Raw genomic sequence first — 22,483 nt, forward strand, 5'->3', positions numbered from 1 at the left:
GAAGGAGGAAGGATGTGAAGAGCTGACATTGATTGTCGTGTTGGGGGTGGGGGGCTGCGGGGAGGGGGGGTAAGGGAAAGATAGGCAGGTGTTTCCAAAGAAACAAAAATAAGCTTTTCTCTTCTAGGCTCAAAGATATTCATCGATACACAAAGCATTTTGCATAAATTTGCTTTGGGATATCAATATATCTTATAATTACAGGACAGATAGAACTATATGGTATCCACTGCCGATGATGTTCGGGTCCAACCACAGCTATTTCGGTTTCAATAAATCTATTCACAGCGTAAGATGGTACGAGCTGTTTTGGCACATTATCACTGCTGTCTGCCAAGGCTTTACTAGACATATAGGAGGAGATTTGCAAATATAAATCGGAGCAGTAAAATGAAGGCAGCTTCTTGGGAGAGAAAGGAAGCTTCTATCATTCAGGCATGGTGCAGTAAATACTGGGTACATTTTAAAGGAGTGTTCTAAACACTTAAAGGGATCCTATCATTGGATACCCTTTTTTCTCCCTAAGATGTAGGAATAGCCTTAAGAAAGGCTACTCTTCTCCTAACTTTAGATGTCTTGTCCCCACCGCCGTTTGGTAGAAATCCAGGTTTTCTTTGGTATGCAAATGAGTTCTCTCGCAGCACTGGGGGCGTCCACAATGCTGCGAGAGAACTCTCCAGCGACACCTCCATCTTCTTCTGGAACGCCCTCTCCCTGTGTCTTCTTCCTTCCTGAGTTTCAATCTTCTAGGCCTCGGGCAGAGCCAGCTGCGCATGCCCGCAGCCACAAGAAAAATGGCTGCTTACTCAGTAAGCTTTGTAGGCGGCCACAAGAAAATGGCCACTTACACAGCTTACTAAGTAAGCGGCCATTTTCTTGTGGCCGCTGGCATGCGCAGTCGGCTCTCTTTTTGTTGTTTACTGGAAATAACCAGGCAGGGTAGAGGACAACTGCTCTATTTTCAATGGCACTCCTTATGCCATTTACACACATCAGATCTGCGATGTTTAGTCAGTATACTGTCTGTGACTACAGCGGATGGCACAGACTCACATAAGTCATATAGATGTTTAGTAGAAAGTACTTCAGAGGACACAGACTTGGAGACAATGATCTCCATCTCTTCCAGGGACATGGTGATTTACCACATGTACGACACACATCACCCTGTGAAATTAGGGCAATGCTGCCAATAATCCAGGCAGCCCAAAGAGGGAAGGACAACAGCGGCAGACATTGTTCCTCCACCATTCTAATAAGGCCAATGCAAATGAGTGTCGACCAACCTGTATTTCGATAATCGGCACTCTACCAAATTTGATCTGGCTAGCGTTTATTGTGGAAAGGTTACCAGCAGGGACTCTACATGTATGAGAAGATAACCCGACCACAATATGGATATCATGGCTGGTTATCAGGAGGACACTACATGTATGAGAAGATAACCTGACCACAATAAGGACATCATGGCTGGTTATCAGGAGGACACTACATGTATGAGAAGATAACCCGACCACAATATGGATATCATGGCTGGTTATCAGGAGGACACTACATGTATGAGAAGATAACCCGACCACAATATGGATATCATGGCTGGTTATCAGGAGGACACTACATGTATGAGAAAATAACCCGACCACAATAAGGACATCATAGCTAGGTACTGAACCATAGAAAGTTCATGGTCATGTCCATTGGCAACCTCTCATGACAAACACTGTCACCACTAAGATGGTTAGAGAAAATTTCTTTAAAAAAAACTCTACACAAAAACATTTACCTTTTTATTGTCTACACACTTAAATATGGTTATACTCATGAGAAACCCCCTTTAACGTAGCCTGGCCAAAAGCTGGCGTGTAGCCCTAAGCCTAACTCTTTGCATTTCATTCTGGGCTCTCAACTAAGACAAAGCAGAAAAGATTGGAGGCAAAGTAGAAGAAAACCCGTAGCAGTGACTTATTTTAATGAACTCTTTGCAAAATTAGCAACACAAAAAAACATCTGTCCTACAGAAGGAAGGAAGACCACCCCGGCTACGGAGAGACTCCGCTCTGAAGCGTCATGGCTGGGAGCTCAGTGCAGGAAGCCCTCTCTTAGGTGGTAATTCAATAAATCTTGAAAGATTACAAGCTCTACATTACTGATGATGAATGGCTGCTGCAAGCTTTAACCCCCCCCCCATTCCAATCCCTTTCAGTAGATCCGTCTGAATATCCATATTGCATGGATTATTCTGAACACATTGCAAATCAGAAGGACAGAAGAGGCGAAGCATTCAGGGAGGATTATTCCCGCTCCCACAGTAATAATGTAATGTACAGGGCAGACTTGCTATGTCTACAAGAAAAATCTATATGTTTACAAGCGAGAGGTTAGGGGGGAGCAGATTTTATCTCTACATCCCATAAGCAAATGTTAGTCTCTAGTGTAACAGGCTGAATCTGAGACCCATCTGAAACGGAAAACATTACGAGACTTCAAAGACAAGTCCCGTAATCGCATCATAAACCCCAATGTAATCTGGAAAACATTTTCTTAGAACAGGCTTTCCTCATTAACATGACAGATACATTTCAGACAGGACGGGAGAAGACTCGGTGCTTATCGTCCACACGGGATCTCCGTGCCAAGTTACCGCCTATGCCACCCGCTTGGCACATGCAGCAGCAAACAGTGGGCACGAGCTATTCTCGGCCACGCAAGTGAGCCAAACTCATTTTATGGTGTAAGATACAATGATCAGGAGAGGCCTTGCAAAACTATGGATGAATCCAACAAGTATTACGGTCATACAGGGGCAACACGGTGGCTCAGTGGTAAGCACGGCGGCCTTGCAGCGCTGGAGTCCTGGGTTTAAATCCTGCCAAGGACAATATCTTCAAGGAGTTTGTATGTTCTCCTTGTGTTTGAATGGATTTCCTCCCATTCTACAAAGGCATTGATAGGGAAAAAGTATACATTGTGAGCCCTATATGGGGGCGGGCCCCAGCACTCAAACAGCGATGAGGGTGCCCCACCGCTGCCAGAGAAGTGTCTCCAAGCACCGCCTCCTTCTTCGCTCGCCGCGTCATGTTCAATGTCTTCTGGCGCAGGCTCATAACTTCTAGCAGAGCAGAGCGTGCAGGTGCACAGGTTACGGGAAAATGGCCGCTTGCACAGTATTGTTAGCGGTAATTTTCCTGTGGCCTGTGCGCCTGCGTAGTCTGCTCTGCTCGGTTACGAGCCTGCGCCGGAAGAAGTCATTGAACATGACGCGGCAGACGAAGAAGGAGGCGGCGCTTCGAGACACTTCGCTGGCAGCGGTGGGGACGCCCTCTTCACTGTTTGAGCGCTGGGGCCCGCCCCCATTGCTGCGAGAGAACTCATTAACATACCGGTAATAAACGGTATTTCTGAGGAACGGCGCGGCGGAGACCACATCTAAAGATAAGAGACGAATCGCCTTTCTAAAGGCTATTCCTACATCTTATCCACAAAAAAAGTTTTAATGGTCGAATCCCTTTAATTTCCCGACATGTGTAATATCTTTTTGAAATTGAAATAACCATGTAATTTTTTTACTAAAATAAAACACAAAGATATTCATTATCCAGGACTATTTAGTAAAACCTCTTCAAAATGATCACCCAAAATGGCATAAAAGGTGGTCTTCTGGAAGGGGAGCGGTACAGTGACGCCAAAAATCAGTAACTGGAAAACTGGACTATAAGAGAGGAGGAGGAGGATGTCTTCTTGTGAGGTTTCACTATATATAGAGAGATGATAAAAAGAGGCTGCTATCTATATACGTTCACACCTCATGTATTATACCATAGGTCCCTGGAAAGCCATGAAATTAGCCACAGGCCACAGTGGCCAGGAGTGTCGTCTGTCATAGGCCTCCATTACTGTAGAGGAAAGTGCATTTTCCCATACAGCAGACCACTGCAAAAAAACCACTATAACATACTGTATATGTAAGTTTTGCATTTTGGGCAATGACCAATTGATGGCTATGCTAAGGAATACTTCTGAAGTATAAACCAAATCGCTGCGTGAACAAAGCTTTATCTGAGCAACATCTTATTTCGTTTTCTTTACTAAAAACTGTATTAAATGCGGCACCAAAAAAGCTCATTGTTATCTAGCCCAAAAGTTAGACACAGGATCCATTTCTGTAGTTTGTTAGGAGAGGTGTTGTACACAATAGCGGTGAGCACCACTAGACACTTAAGTATCGGTAGAAAATACTAAGGAAGCGACGCTGGCCTCAGAGGATCTTTTGTGCAAGGATTAAAAAAAAAAGTCCATTGTCCCCAAGTGCTGCCTCAATGTTCTCAATATTCCCCATAAAGAAAGTTCAACCTCTTTCCAAAATAAATCACAGAGACCTCTAATTACATTAAACTGGTCCATGGGCGACGGGACCGGCGTACAATGCGGTATTATTCACCACCGTGCGCAGGACAATACAAGGGAAGTTTTCCAACACAAGTAAAAGCACAACTGAAATGACCACCTTGACTGCAGGATCCTGGTCTCTCTCCCGAATCGGACTAGTCCAGCGTGACTTCACAAAGAAGAATTACAGGAACGAATCCAGTACATCAGGCCGATAGGACATGGCAAGCAATGAGAGGTTAACTCTATATCAGTACTAAAGAGGTCCCTTCTCCTGACAGGTCTGTTTTAGTAAAGAATTGTACCCCCCATGAAATAAAAATTCTGGAGCATTTTTCTGAGAACTCTGCATTGTGACGTTCCTCTGTTATTCCTCTTGGAAATGCATAAATGAGCCGACAACTGAAGGATGTCATTATCCATGTCAAAGGACACAGTTTGGTATTGTTAGCATTGATGGGACTAGAGGATGCAAACCGGTTTCAATTACAACCAAAAATTGAAATAAGGTTGAATTTCACAAACCTATCAAAGCTGAGTATTACAATGTGGGGTCGCTTTATGTCCTACAGTATAACACTTGGAGGACTTATAAAACATTTGTTCACCCTTCTTGGGTCCACCACAGCATCCCCAGAATTATATTCTTCTTCCCGTTCCATCTTCCAAACCACAAGTGATTGGGCCTTGGTGGTCACATGGGCCGAGTGTCAATATCATCTGCTATAGCGTCATACACTGTGGAGTCCAAGCTTGATGACAATACCCCCAACGTGACGCCAAGGCTCCACGACAGGTCTCTGAATACATAGGGGGTCAAAGAAGCCCGGAGCACTGGAGGATATGGAAGAGCCCAGGGAAGGAGAATCACTTTAGATTTTTTGATTTGTGTACCCCTTCCCTTCTCGGATTATTATATTCTGGGGCCTAAAGAAACCCCAAAGTATAATGATTAACTTTGCTCTGCACTTCCAGTTCGGCCAGAGATATTAGCAACAGTTGTCAGACCAGCACTGATCGAACCTACACAATGAACAATCCCTTTAAGACAGGCTGAGTGACAAAAATACTATACCGCAGAGGCCTCTCAACCTACAACATAGCTGGAAGGCCCAAACTGATTCCTGATGTCTCTAAGAGCCTCATGTTTCTAACCAGAACGGGCGCTGAAGCTAGATATCGTGTGGTTACTTACCAGAATGTCATGGGACAGAAACATCCCTTCTCTTTAATCAGAACTCATCATTTAATACGCTGCAAAGGTTACATAATAAGGGAAAATATATCTATTTACTTGAGAACCAACAAACAGCAACAAGATGCATACAATCACTGAAACCATCAATGAGAATCCTGAAGATCCAGAAGGAAGGACCTTGTGGTGAAACGCTCCTCAGATGGAAGCCTGCAGTTATAATGGAAATGACTGCACATTATCATCATTTTCATTAGTTCCAAAAAAAGGGGGGCTCCACCATACCTGTAACATCCAAAATTTTGGGTGAAGAAACGTAATATCTGTGAACTGTTTCCAGAAGCTGAGCCCCGTGCCCTTCACCCTGAAATGGAGGCAAAATCAACATCTGGCTGCAAAGGAAAGAAGAAAAAAAAATTAATTGAATATGAGATTTACCAATATTATACCTATACCAAAAAGTAGAGACATTAAAGGGGTCTTCTAGGCAGAATTATATATATATATGTGTTAGTGCTAGTGATGGGTTAATAAATACCCCCCATAAACCTTTAGCAGTTATTGGAGTGATTTCTGGGTGTCTCTGGTTGCTGCTGTATCCTCTGTGTTGGTTTACATGTAGTAGCTTCCTACTGTGCATCTTCCTCTGTAATTGCTGCACTAACTCCCTCTCACTGTGTTGCAAAAACCTGCGTCTCACTAGCCTAATCCCTCCCATCCTGCCTAGACCCTCCCACTTGCTGACTACTAATCCTGCCCATTTACTAGTCCCTCCCACCCTCGCTCACTGTCTATTGGTCCCGCCTATTACTAGTCCCTCCCACCCTCGCTAGCTCACTGTCTATTGGTCCTGCCCATTACTAGCCCCTCCCACTGGCCATCTCCCTAGCTAAGCTATTCCGCCCACTGCTAGAAGACAGGGAGAGGGGGAGGAGCTGTTCCCCGGACTCGGGAAGGCTTGGTAAAAAGTGCAGGGGGAAAAGTGATGGTGACGTTCCATTTCGGAAGTGGTAAAACAGAACGTCACTGGATTATCAGAAAGTGTCCCTGGAGCAGTCATATGACTGCTCCAGGGACATGGGTAATTACAGATTTTTTTTTTTTTTTTTAAATTAATTCAAATTAGAAGTTAGGTGGGGAAAAAGGAGTTTAGTTTAGGGGTTAATTATCAATTTATCCGGGACAACCCCTTTAATGGGACAGGGACAAAGTGTCCAATCACTGGGGCCCTAAACCCCTATGAGGCTGTGGGCAGTTTTGGTGACACAGCAGTCCTGGCAGGCCCATTAAAGTAAATGCAAACATAATGGCACACTATTCACACAAGGAGGCTTTAGGGGAACTTTTGGTCCCCTTCTCTCCAGTGATCAGACTCTTATTCCCTGTCCTGTGGATAAGGGATAAATGTCCATAGCGGCACAAGCCCTTTAAAGGAGTTATCTGGGACTATGATATTGACTGCTGTGGCCATTTCACTATTTTCCAAGCACAGAACTATACATTGTGTATAGTGGCTGTACTTGGTATTGCAGCTCAGCCCCATTCATTTGACCAATGGACCTAATGATAATAGTCTGAGAACAGAAAGTGGAGTTCAGTATCATGGTCCCAAATCAACCCCTTTAAGTCCTAAGTGGCATATTGGTGGTCGTGTGCAACAAAGCGAAGCGAGCCTGCAATATAGAATGTGTGCGCAATATAGAGTGACATATACACACACATATACAAAGGGAACAGAGAGACACAGATACAGACTGGAACCAATTGTTTCCAATAAGAAGTGTAATTCTCAGAGCCTTCTGTGGGTGAATATAAAGAGCTTTTATTACCTTCCAAAATCTAATCTTTTCCCAGGTTGCAGAAAATTTTAATAATGTTACAATTAGGATCTAGCAGAAAACCCATCTAGATCCACGCCGTCCTCTCCCCCCACCCCATCCTCTTGTGTTTTCAGAATGCTAATCGCCATTATAGGTAAAATTGGGAACTTCGGCGAGATTCACTTGTGAAAAAAAACAAAATAAGGAAGGAAAAGAAAAGAAAAGGCACGTGCATCTCAGGCAATTACCTTACACGTGGCCGGGTTTTGTCTGGGTACACATAGTAATTATAGACTGTCATGTAGCCTACAGTCGCAAAGAGTGTAGTCCCGTCCTTATTGTACTTCTCAAATCTGCAGATAAAACAGAAAGCCAAGCGGGTCAATTACAGGCAAGCTCCCATGCAGGGTCCATTTTCCTTTTCCATTCTCTGCCAGAGTTTCCAGTGTCAGCAAGCTACGCCGTGAGGGCCCAATGGGTACACCTGCTTTATTCTGAATGCACAATTCACTTAATTGGTGAGCTGCAACTTGGATAAATCGGCCCTCTTTGCATCACTTCAGTGCACTTGCCTATTGTGCACGTTGAATGGGTGGCAAGTAAAAGGGACACAGGCAAAAAAGCTCATTTTACTGTTTAAGCCCACAATCAGCGCTCCGACAGACAACAGAGTTTAATTCAGCGCTATTCTGGAGGCCTCTGCTAGCACAATGAAGGGAAACTGTGAGCCTGGTAAACAATGGTTTGTCATGCCTGGGAAAAAAATATCATTATACTGTTGCCGTATAATTGGGATCTACCAATTAAAACTCCAAGCTTTGTGAACGGAGGGAAGTCTAATGTTGATTTAGAAGGGCACTTACACCAGAAAGAAGTCCCATCGCTCGTCGTCCACATCAATGTAACTAGCTGTCTCGATGAACCACATCAAGAAGGTCTGGAGCCTTTCGTGGTACTCTCTGAAGCCTGGACAAGTCAAGTCAGCCTAGGAGCAAAGGTCACAAAAGTCAGGTCAAACGTTACAGAACATAACACTGGTTCTGTGTCATAAAACCATAATTTGTCAGATTGCTGGGAGAGACCTGCAGTACCATTGAAGGCCACTACATGATGTAGGCGCTGTGTTGGTTTGGATGGCGTGAAAGAAGGCAGACCGCCACTCGTGTAATCCTAAACATAGGCCGGGAAATCCATAAATCCCATCCACTACACTGCACTATAATTGTTTGCAGTGTGTTAGCCGCTATGGCTATCCAATGTGAGTCTTAAGCAGCCAAAAGTCTGATCTGGGTGCCAAACTGCCTCCATGGGCTTGCATAGGGTAAGAGCTTTGGAAATGCTTGGCCACAACTCCATATAATTTCCCTACAATGCAGCGACACAAGGAAAAAGAACAAGAGAGGGGTCCTAGCCATCGGACCCTCACCGAGTGACAGCCAGCTCTACAGTACTTGTGATTATTATTATTATTGTTTATTTATATAGCACCATTAATTCCATGGTGCTTTACATTTGGATCTTTGATCATCCAAGCATGCATATGCTACATATGGGAAAAAGGAAGTGGGCCACTGCCAGACATTTCTACCCACCACTATTTCTATGGCAAACAAATGATCGGACATGTTAAAATTCAATATGCCCACTCCTTTTTCCATTAACAATTGCTGAATGATTGTCAGCCAGGGATTTCATACATAAAGTTTAATGTGTACGACCACCCAAAGCAACCCTCCAATTCTATGTACTTTACTAATGTTATGTTAAATTTTTATGTTAGGTAGGTTTAGGATAGGTCATTCAATTGAGATTGTGGGGTCTGATAGCTGGCCCACATCGATGTGCGTAAGAAATCAGATGGCTCTGTACACTACGTAGTGAACTGGCTGCACTGTAATAGTGTGGCTCAGACACTACACTGTGTATGGGGCCATCTGATTCTGGCTCTATACAGCCAACTTGTACCACGGCCAGGGGTCGGACCCATGCCAATCTCAGAGTAATGACCACTAAGCTGGACAAGTGATCACTATGACATTTATGTACTGGGAAATTTTTGTCCTATATTGGGTTTACCACTGTGGAACTCATTCCTCGCGCTGTGCCCATGATTGTTTCGGCATATCAGCAGCTCATTGGGACGCCATGTAATGAGCATGGTGGTGGCTTCGATAATTCGCCTGCTCCGGTGTTTTGGCTGCTCTAAGAGCCAACTGACGCCGAGCTCTCATGGTTTTAGAGTTTTGCGACAAATTAGAATTTTTCTCGGCATGTTTAAAATTGGCAAACTGCCAATTTGGATTAAAGGCGTTTTCCCATGTCAGTGTCTCAGCACTGGAGTAGATCAGATAATATGCAAATACTTGTACAAAATGGACTCCGTGGTATCTATGTGTAAAGACCAGGCTTTATCAGCAAACTGCAATGAGCTGATTCTCCTGCTGGCAAGGGCAGTGTTATATAGTATGTGAACATAAATTCATAACAGTCATGAAGCCATGTCATTTACTGGGATAAATTGTAGCCTGTGTGTTAATCGAGGTTACAAACTATCTATGTGTCAAATTTCATCCAAATCCTTTCAGCTGTGTTTGCGTGATTGAGTAGCAAACACACAAACTTTTACATTTATAATATTAGTAGGAGGATTAATAAAAGGAGGGGGGAATTAAAAAAAAAAAAAAAATTCCTAAAATGGCTAAACATTACTCAGTCCCGACGATACTTTCTTCCTCGTATGGTCTAACACACACACACACACACAGGCAATGCCTGAAGATACCTACTGAGTCAATCCCTAGTAGGTGTCGATATCTTCAAAAATTGCCTCTGTGTTGGGAGATACCAAAGAGCAGACTGCAACGGAGAACCAGGCAGTGGGGAAAATTTTGTTAAAGTCGGTCCCCCATGTTCAGCCATTTATAACAGATTTTTTTTTCCCCCCCAGAAAAATCCTCTAATATAATAGAATCTTGAAGCTATTTTCGGTGGCTTCTATCATCTAACTATGAAAGTGCTATAGGACCATGAACTGTATTTTTAGCACCCGGCTGACATCTAGCAGTATCTATTCAATACAATGAGAACGGCCACTTCATTGCACACAAAGACTTGTTTGTGTAGCCGACGTCACTTAGTCTCCGTTTTAGTCACTGAATGTGGACGTCATGAGTTTACTGCTTCTGACTAACAAAAAGTGTGGTTTGTGAAACCATTATAGCCCAGATAAGTCCTGAATCATCTATGTTGCTCATTTATGCAACTTCTATTTTTGATAATAGAGTAAATACACTGGAGATAACTTGAATTTGAACTATAGATCTGCACTGAATTGAGTAAAACCTATTGCAAGTAGAAAGGTATGTTAATACGGCAGAAAATGGATTCCACATGTGAAAATACCGCACGGCCAGCGGCGACGGGATGCCGATGCAGTGCACCAGCATCCCATCGCAGAAGTCCACTCCGAATTAGGCCAGAATGAATGGGCTTAATCGGGGGGGAGTCTCGTGCCGCGGCTGTCTCGGGCACGAAATCCGTGGGAAGAAGGGGCATGTCGCTTCTTTTTTCCGCTACTAGCTAGTGGGAAAAAAGAAGCGAGCGGCTCACATTGAAATCAACAGGAGCCATTTTTGGGAGCGGAATTTTGAGGCGGACCCCATTATAGTCTATGGGGTCCGTGTGCTTTCACTGCACAGCGCTTGCAAATGCGTTCGGTAGTCCGTTTGGGGGGTCCCCATGCGGATTCCCTGAACGGATTACCAAACGAATATGTGAACCAAGCATCAGCCAAACAAAAGACCTGCAAGTTCAACTTGTAAGTCCGGTGGTTTCAGTTTTAAAGAACTGACACCTGATAGATCCCATTACAGTTCATGGACCAAAACAACAAAAAAGCCAAGGCTATAGTAAACCTAGTGTCACCTGTAAGCCAATACCCTTCCACATGACTACCTACATATACAGTGCTGTATATTGTATCACATCACCAGTCCCCTTACTTTTATACTAAACAATATATGGCATCACAGCTGTTTGCGTCTTCCTTATCCATGACAGGGCAAGTGTTTACACCATGTATACCATAACTGTGACTCCATCACAGATCACTTAAAGCTTCCTCACTACTTGTACATGCATTATTTTTTCCACATAAGACAACCTGCCAACTGCAAAAGATTAAAAGATAGAAAATATAAACTTTAAAGAGGACCTTTCATGGATTTGGGCACATGCAGTTCTATATACTGCTGGAAAGCTGACAGTGCGCTGAATTCAGCGCACTATCGGCTTTCCCGATCTGTGCCCCGGGTAAAGAGCCATCGGTCCCGGGACCGTAGCTTTTTACAGTCAGAAGGGCGTTTCTGATAGTCAGTCAGGAACGTCCTTCTCCACAGCAGCGCCTATAGCGCTGTACAGTGTGAACGGGGAGGAACGCCCTCTCCCTCTGCTCACATTGCTCATCCATAGATGAGTATTATCCAGGGGTGGGGGCGTTCCTCTCCACACTCACTGTACAGCGTGATAGGCGCTGCTGTGGAGAAGGACGTTCCTGACAGACTGTCAGGAACGCCCTTCTGAATGTGAAGAGCTACGGTACCGGGACCGATAGCTCTCTACCCGGGCACAGATCATGAAAGTCGACAGTGCGCTGTCGACTTTCCAGCAGTATATAGAACTGCCTGTGCCCCAAAGTCATGAAAGGTCCTCTTTAAAAACACAATATGACCATGTCAACCCCCTCTGTGAAGTCAGTCCAGCCTCAAACATGATACCGATCAAGAGGTCTTGCTTTCTTGGATTTATTACTCACCTTGTGTATCTGGTAAGTGATTTCCTCCCCGGCATCTTCATTGTAAACCGTATAGGAGTGTATTATAGGGCCAAATGGTTTAAAATTCACTTCCTTTTCCAGTAATGATACAAAGTCATCTGTCCCACAACAGAATCCAGGAGGGACAATTTCACGAATTTTGCTTTCTACGTCATCAGCCTGTTATAATGGTCAATTGCAAAGTATTACAATATTTTAGTGCTCTGGTATTACATCATGAACATAAATATAATCATTTTTTTAATTATTTAATACATCTAAAATGAATTACTTGCTAAACACATCCTACAGTTTTGCATCTTCAGCTGCTATTCAGATCTATGCGTCTGCATGGTAACAGACCACAAACTTATTCTGTAGTCAGCTCCTGAAGTCTACCTTCTACATTTCTGTTTCTTCTTGCTTATGTGCATATAGTAGGTTAGCAAAGAGGAAAAAGGAAGGAACAAGGACTACAGGACCTAAATGTACAGGGTTTGTTTGTAGGGAGTTAGCATGGACATATGTAGGTCTCCATGTAGGTATAAAATAGTAGGATATTTGTAACAAATAAAATTAGCAATTTTCATTTCTCATCAAATAGATATAAACTTCAGCACGAAACACATACACGTAACGTTCAGTCATTTTGCACTTACACACGTTCTCCTAATCTATCCTTACAATAGGTCATCAATAGCTGATCGTGAGGGTCCAATCCCCAGTACCTGTACAGATCAGCAATTCAAAGTGATAGTAGCACTTCTGCTTCACAAACTATGTGATGTTCATTTGTCACGTGACCAGTTTGTTGCTCAGTCTCATTGAAGTGAAGCTGCAAAGCCAAACATGGCAGATATACAAAACCCTAGGTATCAGACCCCACAGATCAGACACTGATGACCTATTCAAGTCATAAATATTTAACTCTTAAAAAAATGTCCCTAAGAAACCCAAAAAGTTTAAAATCTATGGTAAGCAATGTTTACACTAGTTACATGGTTCCCGCTTTTAATGAAATCCATTTTGAGGTTAAAGATCTGTCACTCCAGGGACCCACTGACAGACTCCAATGACTTATAATTAGAGATGAGCGAGTACTGTTGGGATCAGCCGATCCGAACAGCACGCTCGCATAGAAATGAATGGACGTAGCCGGCACGCGGGGGGTTAAGCAGCCGTCAAAGCAGAAGTACCAGGTGCATCTATTCATTTCTATGATGCGTGCTGTTCGAATCGGCTGATCCGAACAGTACTCGCTCATCTCTACTTATAATGGAGTCAATCAAGGTCCCTTAAAGTTTTATGTCACATGTATAACAAACAAATTATACAGTAAGATTTTGCACATACCTAGAATGGCGTGCGGAAGGAAACATAGGCGCCTTACCATACACGTAAGTTGGCGAATTTCACAACAGTGAGCACCGAAAGCACGGTCGGCGGAGGCTGAAGGACCCGAGAGGACGTCATCACCCTGAGCTCCGATTGGAGCAGGCGATGGAGAGGGTGGAGGTGTAGATACTCAAGCCGGCCACAGAGCCTTCACGCTGGCATTTGATTGTAGTGGCCGATGCAGGGAGTGGGGCTATCGTGGCTCAGGCCGGTCGACGCATGGGATGAGGAAGATGGCGGGACATATGCGGAGTGCCGGACACGGCGGCATCATTGGAGCGTGCCCCACACTGTGGAAAGCTGAGTTCGTCATGTGCCCGGGGGTGGGAAGGGGAAAGGCACACTGGAGCCAAGTTCACAAACCCGCCGGGTACCCGTCGAGCGCCATGCCTGCCTGTACCTGCTGTGCAGCACAGTCTGCAGCCCCAATACACGCTGGGACACTAGGCACACAGCAACCTCATGGAGGGGTGTCGGGATCGCGGCTGGAAGGGGGAGAGAGTGGCTCACAGCTCACCAAGCCGCCGTACCCCTCCAGCGCCATGCATATCCATAGCTGCTGCGCCCCGCCCGCACTGCAGGTGTCTCGCGCACAGAGAGAAGGGGGAAGCGGACGAAGTCGCGGGTATTGCTAGTGTGTGTATTTTATTTACAAATGAATGATAAAGTTATAGTATATACTACAGGATAGGGGACAAATGTCCAATCTCTGGGAGGGGGTCCCACTAATCATAAGAATGGGAGCTGCCAAGTTACCTGTGAACGCCATACACACAGGGCACTTGGATCTCCCATTCCTGTAACTGGTGTTAATTTCAGTAGTGGGACCTCAGCGATCAAACACCCGCCCCCTATCTAAATCAAAGTCTAAATCAATTTTGGGAAGAAATGGACTCGGGGGGGGGGTGGAGAAATAGGAGTCAATGGTTTGGCCTACCAACTCTATACCCCTCGATTAAGCGCCATTGGTGCAATAACTGCAATAAAAAATGATACGGTGGGGAGTTATGTGACTGGTGACTAGGGGTACGAGAAAAATATACTGGCCTTAGCCTAGAGTCCACGTCTCACCCTCTTCAGGCGAGGACAGGTGCAATCCTGCTTTGGTGACAAAGGGGAATATGTAATCATAAAACAGAGACTAAAAAACAAAAACGGTTGTACTAAAAAGTCCCTAAAACCTTGTTTAATAGAATTTTACATAAAAAAAAAAACAACTAACAATACATTTAGGAAAACTGGAGAGCAAGTCAAGATCTCCAATTTAGGATTACAAGGAATTACACGTTCCGAAAACAGTTGTTTTTATGCAGATTGGCAACACTAAAAAGAGGAAATCCTCTCAGACAAACCGTAATCAGAGATTAGACGTAAGCTTGTTAAACAAGCGCCGTCTCCCTGTAGACTGTCAGCTGAGCAGACTCCATATTCCCTTTCAAATCCCCTAGGGCCACTTGAATGAATACATTTACTACTTATCTTAAACCATGAATATTTGATGAACTTTCACAATAACATATTACGGCTTCTCACCAGGCAATAAAACATAATGAATTGGTCTCAACTTGACAAAAAAACGTGGCCCCCCCTCAATGCAGTCCCTAAAAGCCTAGCAGTCTATGGAACAAAACCGGCTTGCACCCCTATTCAGGGACTTTCTGTTCTCACTGTGTATGGGAGGGCAGCGAGACAATGGAGCCAGGTTTTTACTCAATGGAGTCTACGTGGCGTTCGGCTGAAATGTTTGTATTGTATCTGTTTCCACAAGGGCTGACACAAGAACACTCTGTGTTCACTCGCTAAGAAACCCTTTCACACCGTTTACATGCATGATGAGTATTAGTTCGCAACCCCACACTCTTGCCGCTCGCCATTCAAGCCGGGAAATTAAGATGCTTAAGACAAAATACGCTACAAAAGGCTAATACAACATGCAACTAATTCCTGTCCTTTCAACCATTATCCCCTAGTTGAGGCAATGCACCTGCAGATGAATGGCACTTATATCGGCATTCACTTACCCCTGTAAGTTACTGGCGGAGAAAGGAGAGACACGCTTTGCCTTTCCTAAACTCTGCCCACAAGTGGGAACAATGAACTGCCGACCGATGACCCCGGACTTTAGATTATGTACCGACGTCTCAATCGCCATTCATTTGCTTTTTCTTTATTTGCCCGATTTCCAAGGTGCCTTGGTGTAATGATATCACCATAAATAGTGGCTAGTTTAGCACTCGGTAGAAGTACTATGATTATATCTATTATTTTGTAGTTTTGTTACACTTCCTATACTTATTCCAAGGTTAGTGAAACCTACCAATAAATGGGCAACAAAAAAGTTACAAAAAGCTGGCCGCCCAGAAGGATACTGATAAACACTGACTGCAATTAGACTTTATTAAGAAAGCAATTGGAAAAGCTGAGAAATATCATAAGAGCTGGAGTCTGATACAGGTCAAAGCATGGTCAAGTGATGGATATGCACAGAAAATAAATAATAATAAAATAAAAAAACAAGATGTTTATAGGAGATTACTCATTCTAAGAAAGTTTTACAAACTCTTGTCACACTCTGGACTTGCAAAGGTGGAAAAGAAAATTGGGCAAGGCCATCGTCCACCCGAGTTGCCACAATTTACGTTAAGACATTGGTGTTATTGGACTATGTATACAGTTTCCTTTGTAAGTCAGAATGGGGAGGAGAGGGTAGGACAGTAATGGGGAGGAGAGGGTAGGACAGTAATGGGGAGGAGAGGGTAGGACAGAAATGGGGAGGAGAGGGTAGGACAGAAATGGGGAGGAGAGGGTAGGACAGAAATGGGGAGGAGAGGGTAGGACAGAAATGGGGAGGAGAGGGTAGGACAGAAATGGGGAGGAGAGGGTAGGACAGAAATGGGGAGGAGAGGGTAGGACAGAAATGGGGAGGAGAGGGTAGGACAGAAATGGGGAGGAGAGGGTAGGACAGTAATGGGGAGGAGAGGGAGTGAGCAGACCAAACTCACTGACTGTAACATTAAAAAAAAAAAAAAAAGTTTAATGAGGTTGTCCAGGATAAATTAAAACATCACCACTAAGCTCAACCGCCTCCCCCTGCCTAACTTTTAATTTACACCCTACAAAAGAAAAAAAACAAAAAAAAAACACAACGTATATTTACCCATATGCCTGTGGGGGTCATGTGACTGCCCCAGGCACATTTTCTGATTTCCCGGTGACGTCCCATTTCGCTGTTTACAGAGACAGGAGGCCACCAGTACTCCTCTCACCCCTCACATTCACCAACGCTCATCGCTCACTTCCTCACTGGCCGTTGCTTCCTTCACAAGGAGCCGGCGCCTGCGCAGTAGAATGGCTGCAGAAGCAAACACAAGCAGCGTTCTATTGGGCATGTGTGGCTTCTGCCAGTGTTCTACTGTGCAGGCGCCAGTTCCAGATCCCAGGTGAAGGCAGAAGAGGGGACAGCAGCACCTCAAATTCATCTCCAGGACGAGAAGACAGGGAAGAACGATGGGGTGGGAAGAGGGTTGGGGGACTGAGTTAGTTAGGTGGGGCTAGTACTCCACGGGCTAGCTAGGGAAAGGGAGTGGGTTGGAGTTGGAGGTTGAGAGAGCGTTAGTGAGAGGCAGGATCGAAATGAACTGCAATGCATCATAGTAGTTATAGGCTAAGACAGCAGGAAGCTATCCATGTAAACAATGCAGTGGACACCAGAGAAAGCCAAAAATCATTCAAAACCCTGTGACAGGTATTTGAAAGCACTAAATTTTATCAATGTGTTAATAACAGACCTTTTTAAAAAAAAAAAAAAAATTTTGTCCGGTAAACCCCATTCTGGCAAGGGTCTTCGAAGTCAGGAAAAAAAAAACTTAGCGATTGTGATAAGGTAAGGTAAGCTATGAACAGATCCCAAAAAAAAAAAAAAAAAAAAAAAAAGGAGGCGTCAATGTCCCCTGAGACAGAAAAGTCACAACCCTCAGAGAGCAGCAGCCAAATTCAGAGCAGGGAAGCCTCTGGTCACAAATATATAGAGATAGATAGATAGATAGATAGATAGATAGATAGATAGATAGATAGATAGATAGATAGATAGATGTTTTTCCTAACTGAATGACAAGGCTCCTTTAAATTAATAAATAAAAATTATGTCCCAATACGTCGACACTAGGATCTCAAAATTGTGCCCCGGGAACATTAATGTCCCTTACCAGATTAAGCGTGAATTTGTATTTTTTCCATTTATTCAAAAGTTGAAATTGAACTACCAGATCAGGGACCAATCGGTCACCCCTATTGTCACCTATCATTACAAATATTTAAAGGAGCTCTCCAGACAAAAAGAAAAAAAAAAAAAATCAAAAAATTGCTAAAAACTGTCCCCTAGCTTACTAATAAGTTCACTATAGCCCAAATACCACATCTCTTGTATCCCATGAATTCCCACTGTATGGTTTCTAGTTGCTGTTGCTACCCATGAGTCTTTGCTCCAGCTGTGACTATAACTACATCCCACTCCACTCCTTTCACACCATCCTTCTGCTCTCTTGATACTGTCCCTCCAGGTTGGCTTTACAGCCTCCCACATCACTCTGTTTCCAGCGTTCCAACCCCTCTCTCTAATAAAGTACTGGGACTGGAGGTGGAGTGTGGGCAGCGAGAACTATGACGGACCCTTTGTATATTTTCATGCCGATTGACGTCCTGTGCCTTGCCAAAGTAGTGAATGCCAGCTTGAAGGAGGGCATGGAATGTCACCAGAACAGTGAATTGGCTCCAGACAGTGTCACGTGACAGAAACTCGGATCTGTGGAACGCAGTAAATTGACTGCCATTATGTGGCCACATTTTAAAAAATTCTGGCCAACCCATTTAGCTTTGCAAGGATTTTATAGGGTCTCTATCATTTGGAAATCGTCATTTTACATAGTGATATGCCTGAATAGCTTTTATAAAGGATATTCAGGTGCTGCTAGTAGATTTTGAAAAGACCCCCCCCTCCCCCCTTTTTTTTTCCTTTTACATATCAGTAAGAATAATATGCAAATGAACCTCTCCGTGCAGCCTGGGCTTTCCCCAAGCCATTGTGCACCCCCCTACGTCACATCTTTGTTACGCCCCCTCCTTTGCTTGTGCTCCTGTGATGCCCTCCTCCTCCAAAGGTGTAACTGCCTCCATTCTCTGTAATCTCGATCCTGCACTTTGAAATCTCGAGCATACATAGTAACGCTCCCTTCTGAGCACTACTGCACATGTCCAAGCGCCATTTTCTTATGGACAATGGAAGAAAGCACACAAGAAAATGTGGCTCGGGCATGTGCAGTAGCGTTCAGAAGGGAGCGTTACTACTAGAGATGAGCGAGTAGTATTCGATAGAATACTACGGTATTCGAAATACTTGTACTCGTTTGAATACTACTCCTATTTGCAGTAAAGATTCGATTCAGAACCAGCATTGATTGGCTGAATGCTATACAGTGTACAGAATTTGGCCAATTAACGCTGGTTCTGCCGGAGGCTTGTCTGTGATGTGGCGGAGTCTAGATGGAGACTGCTGTGGTCCGATCTTAGACTCCGCCTCCTCACAGACGAGCCTCCAGCAGAAACAGCATTGATTGGCCAAATGCTGTACACTGTATAGCATCCGGACAATCAACGCTGGTCAATGCATTCCTATGAGAAAATGTCAGCTCCCGCATAAACGCAAGATGCCAGCTCTCCTGACTAGCAAAGAAGAGCCTGCTGCAGAACCAGCATTGAATAGCGGAATACTATATAGTGTATAGCATTCGACTAATCAATGCTGGTTCTACAGGACGAGCAAGTTCACATTAGCGCTTGCCTCCCATCCGAAAGGAGTCCGCAGGGGGACTCTCCGAATGGAATATCAGCGCAACTGCACAGCACTCCTCCTATTCATGGACTTGGAGACTCTCCTTCAGTCGAATAGTGGTTTCCCCTGAAACAAGCATTTTTTTCCCATAGACTATAATGAATTCGATATTCGATTGAGTAGTCGAATATTGAAGCTCTACTCAAAACGAATATTGAATCTCGAATATTTCACTACTCGCTCATCTCTAGCTACTACGTATGCTCGAGATTTCAAAGCGCAGGATCGAGACTACAGAGAATGAAGGTGGTTACACCTACGGAGGAGGAGGGCATCATAGGATCACAAGCAAAGGTGGGGCGTTACAAAGGTATGACGTAGGGGGTGCACAATGGCTTGGGGAATGCCCAGGGTGCACCGAGAAGTTAATTTGCATATCGGTTTGATCAATATGTGAAAAAAACGGGGGGAGTGGTTCTTTTCAAAATCTAGTAACAGCACCTGAATGGCCTTTATAAAGGCTATTCAAGCGTATCACTTTCTAAAATGAAATATAAAAAAACAAAAAACTTGAGTCCTCAGTAGGTGATACCTTTTTTAATGGCTAACTTATAATGATGACATAATATAACGTTTCAAAGCTCTTTGGCTTCTTCTTCAGATATAACTAAGAACAATTTCTGAAGGTTGCATATTTATGTACAACAGGACACATAGGGATAGGATTTCAGGAGGGAGGGGGATGAGGAGAAGAGGCTTATTAGTATAAACATGTAAACAATTCACAGTTCCCAGGTTCTAATCTTTATGGCTGTCTTAGTTCAGTGATTTCTATAGAATGACATGAACCCATGTGAGACATTCATTCCATTCTCCAGAGTGTTAAATAGGGTCACGCTCTTGTATTCATGAATCAGTCAGTTTCCTTGATTTAAAATTCCCTCTTAAAATCAAAATTTTCATGTCATTGGTGATATTATGATCTTCATTGCAGAAATGTTTTGGCACGGGAAGGTCCATTCTCTGTTCTATAATTGTATGGCGATGTGTGTTCATGACACGGTACAAAAACAACCATTTTCTTCTTTATCTAAAACTAGCTTTTACCCACGACTTCGTCTGCGGTGATTTGAGAATTGGGCGGACACAGACGTGTGAAACTGTAAAAGTGCTTTAAAAAGTTTGGTGGGCTAGCAAATGTGATGTGATGTTTTGTATTGTGTATGTCGTGATACAGACAATGTGATGTGTTGTATTGTGTCAGACAATGTGATGTGTTGTATTGTGTCAGACAATGTGATGTGTTGTATTGTGTCAGACAATGTGATGTGTTGTATTGTGTATGTCGTGATACAGACAATGTGATGTGTTATATAGTGGAAAGCTATATGTAAATGTGAGTGAGTAGAGTGAGGGCTACTCCTGAGGTGACAGTAAGGAGTGTGCAGGCAGGTTGAGGCAGGAAATGCCAGGCAGTGTGTGTGAGTGTGTATGTAGTGATACAGACAATGTGATGTGTTATGTGAGTGAGTAGAGTGAGGGCTACTCCGGAGGTGACAGTAAGGAGTGTGCAGGCAGGTTGAGGCAGGAAATGCCAGGCAGTGTGTGTGAGTCTATAGCTGGGGCTAGGAGTCCTGCTTTTATGAGTCTCCTGCTAGGAGGCCATGTTGTTTAGTGGCACCAAAAGTAGCCTGTGACTCAATCCTAAGGGAAAACTATGTTTGTGGAAAATTGCACGCAAATCCGTCCAGGCGTTTTAGCGTGATTGAGGAACAAACATCCAAACTCACAAACTTTCACACTTATAATATTAGTAGGATGACGATTTTCAAATGATAGAGCCTTTTTAAAGACCTTTTTTTTTCTGCTGCCCAAATTGGGCTATTGACCAAGGGTCAATTTTTTCAAGTCTGGGGAGGAGAGGCTTCTTTAGATTACGTGAGTCATGGATTCCCAAATATTTAAATCAGACCTCCCTCCAACAAAGAATGTGATATACCTTACTTCCAGACCTTGCAGCCTTTTCACTATCAAAATGCTTTATTCACAAAACCTTTACATAAGGCGTGACATGAGATAAGTAACTTACTTGGATCCCCTCAAACTTTTCATCGACCTTAGAGGTATAGTGGACACGGAACATAGTAGATAAATTCCCAGCGCTGTAGTAAAGCAGAATCTGCAAGCCTTTATATCCAAATGCCACCTCACTGAAAAGACAGAAGAAAGTGGAAGATGACTAGGAATAACAACATACACAAAAAGGTTACTGACAGGTTTTGACAAGGAGTTTACTCTTTTTTTAGTGCAAAAGGTGAAATCCACAACATATAGGGCACCGGGTCTCCATAAAACAAAGACATGATTTGCTGCATGTGAAAGTGATTTAGTAAATGCTATCCAGTAACACTATACAATACTTTCATGCAAACAATGGTACCTCACTGAAACAAGGAGCATATTGGTGGTTTTCATGCATTTCCACCACGATTCACAATGCGTTTCCTGCAGCCTGCTACATGGGGCCTTAGCCTTAAACCCATATCTATTCGTGCTGTGGGTTATACAGATGGATTTCAAGCTCTTTAAAGTCAAAAGGTGGGTTTTGCCATGCTGATTTTTACACTGAGAGAACTCTGCTGAATGCCCCTGCAGATATCTGTGGTCGCTACTCCCTTCCTTAAAGATTGTCATCTCTGATGTGTGGTGACTACAGGTGCACTGAACAGCTTATTGGCATCCATCTAACTTTCTTGTTGCCAAGATTGCACTTTAACACACAAAAGGTATGGTCACCATGTCACTAACCAGCCCTACAACACTATATAAGTGGTGCAGAAGTGGTTTTGGTGGAGGTAGACTCCCTTTAAATTCTATTGTATCACTGTAATGTAGATGAATACAGTTTTTGTTTGTTTTTTTAATGTAGATTGTGAGCCCCATATTGGGATCACAATGTACTTTTTTTCCCCCCTATCAGTATGTCTTTTGTAGAACGGGAGGAAATCCATGCAAACAAAGGGGAGAACATACAAACTTCTTGCAGA

The 22,483-nt window shown here is 43.7% G+C and overlaps 1 protein-coding gene across 1 annotated transcript in view; it reads right to left on the bottom strand.

The window, feature by feature from the left end:
• Window positions 1-22,483, bottom strand: part of HAT1 (histone acetyltransferase 1) — a 37,375-nt gene that overhangs the window by 8,022 nt on the left and 6,870 nt on the right. Inside the window, exons 4-8 of the mRNA XM_075284148.1 lie at window positions 21,526-21,646; window positions 12,215-12,394; window positions 8,265-8,386; window positions 7,650-7,754; window positions 5,867-5,973 (exon numbers count right to left, since the gene is read on the bottom strand). Coding sequence (XP_075140249.1) covers window positions 5,867-5,973; window positions 7,650-7,754; window positions 8,265-8,386; window positions 12,215-12,394; window positions 21,526-21,646 — 635 coding nt within the window. The remainder of the gene's footprint in view (window positions 1-5,866; window positions 5,974-7,649; window positions 7,755-8,264; window positions 8,387-12,214; window positions 12,395-21,525; window positions 21,647-22,483) is intronic.

Source organism: Leptodactylus fuscus, chromosome 8, assembly GCF_031893055.1.
Source record: "Leptodactylus fuscus isolate aLepFus1 chromosome 8, aLepFus1.hap2, whole genome shotgun sequence".
NCBI lineage: Eukaryota > Metazoa > Chordata > Amphibia > Anura > Leptodactylidae > Leptodactylus > Leptodactylus fuscus.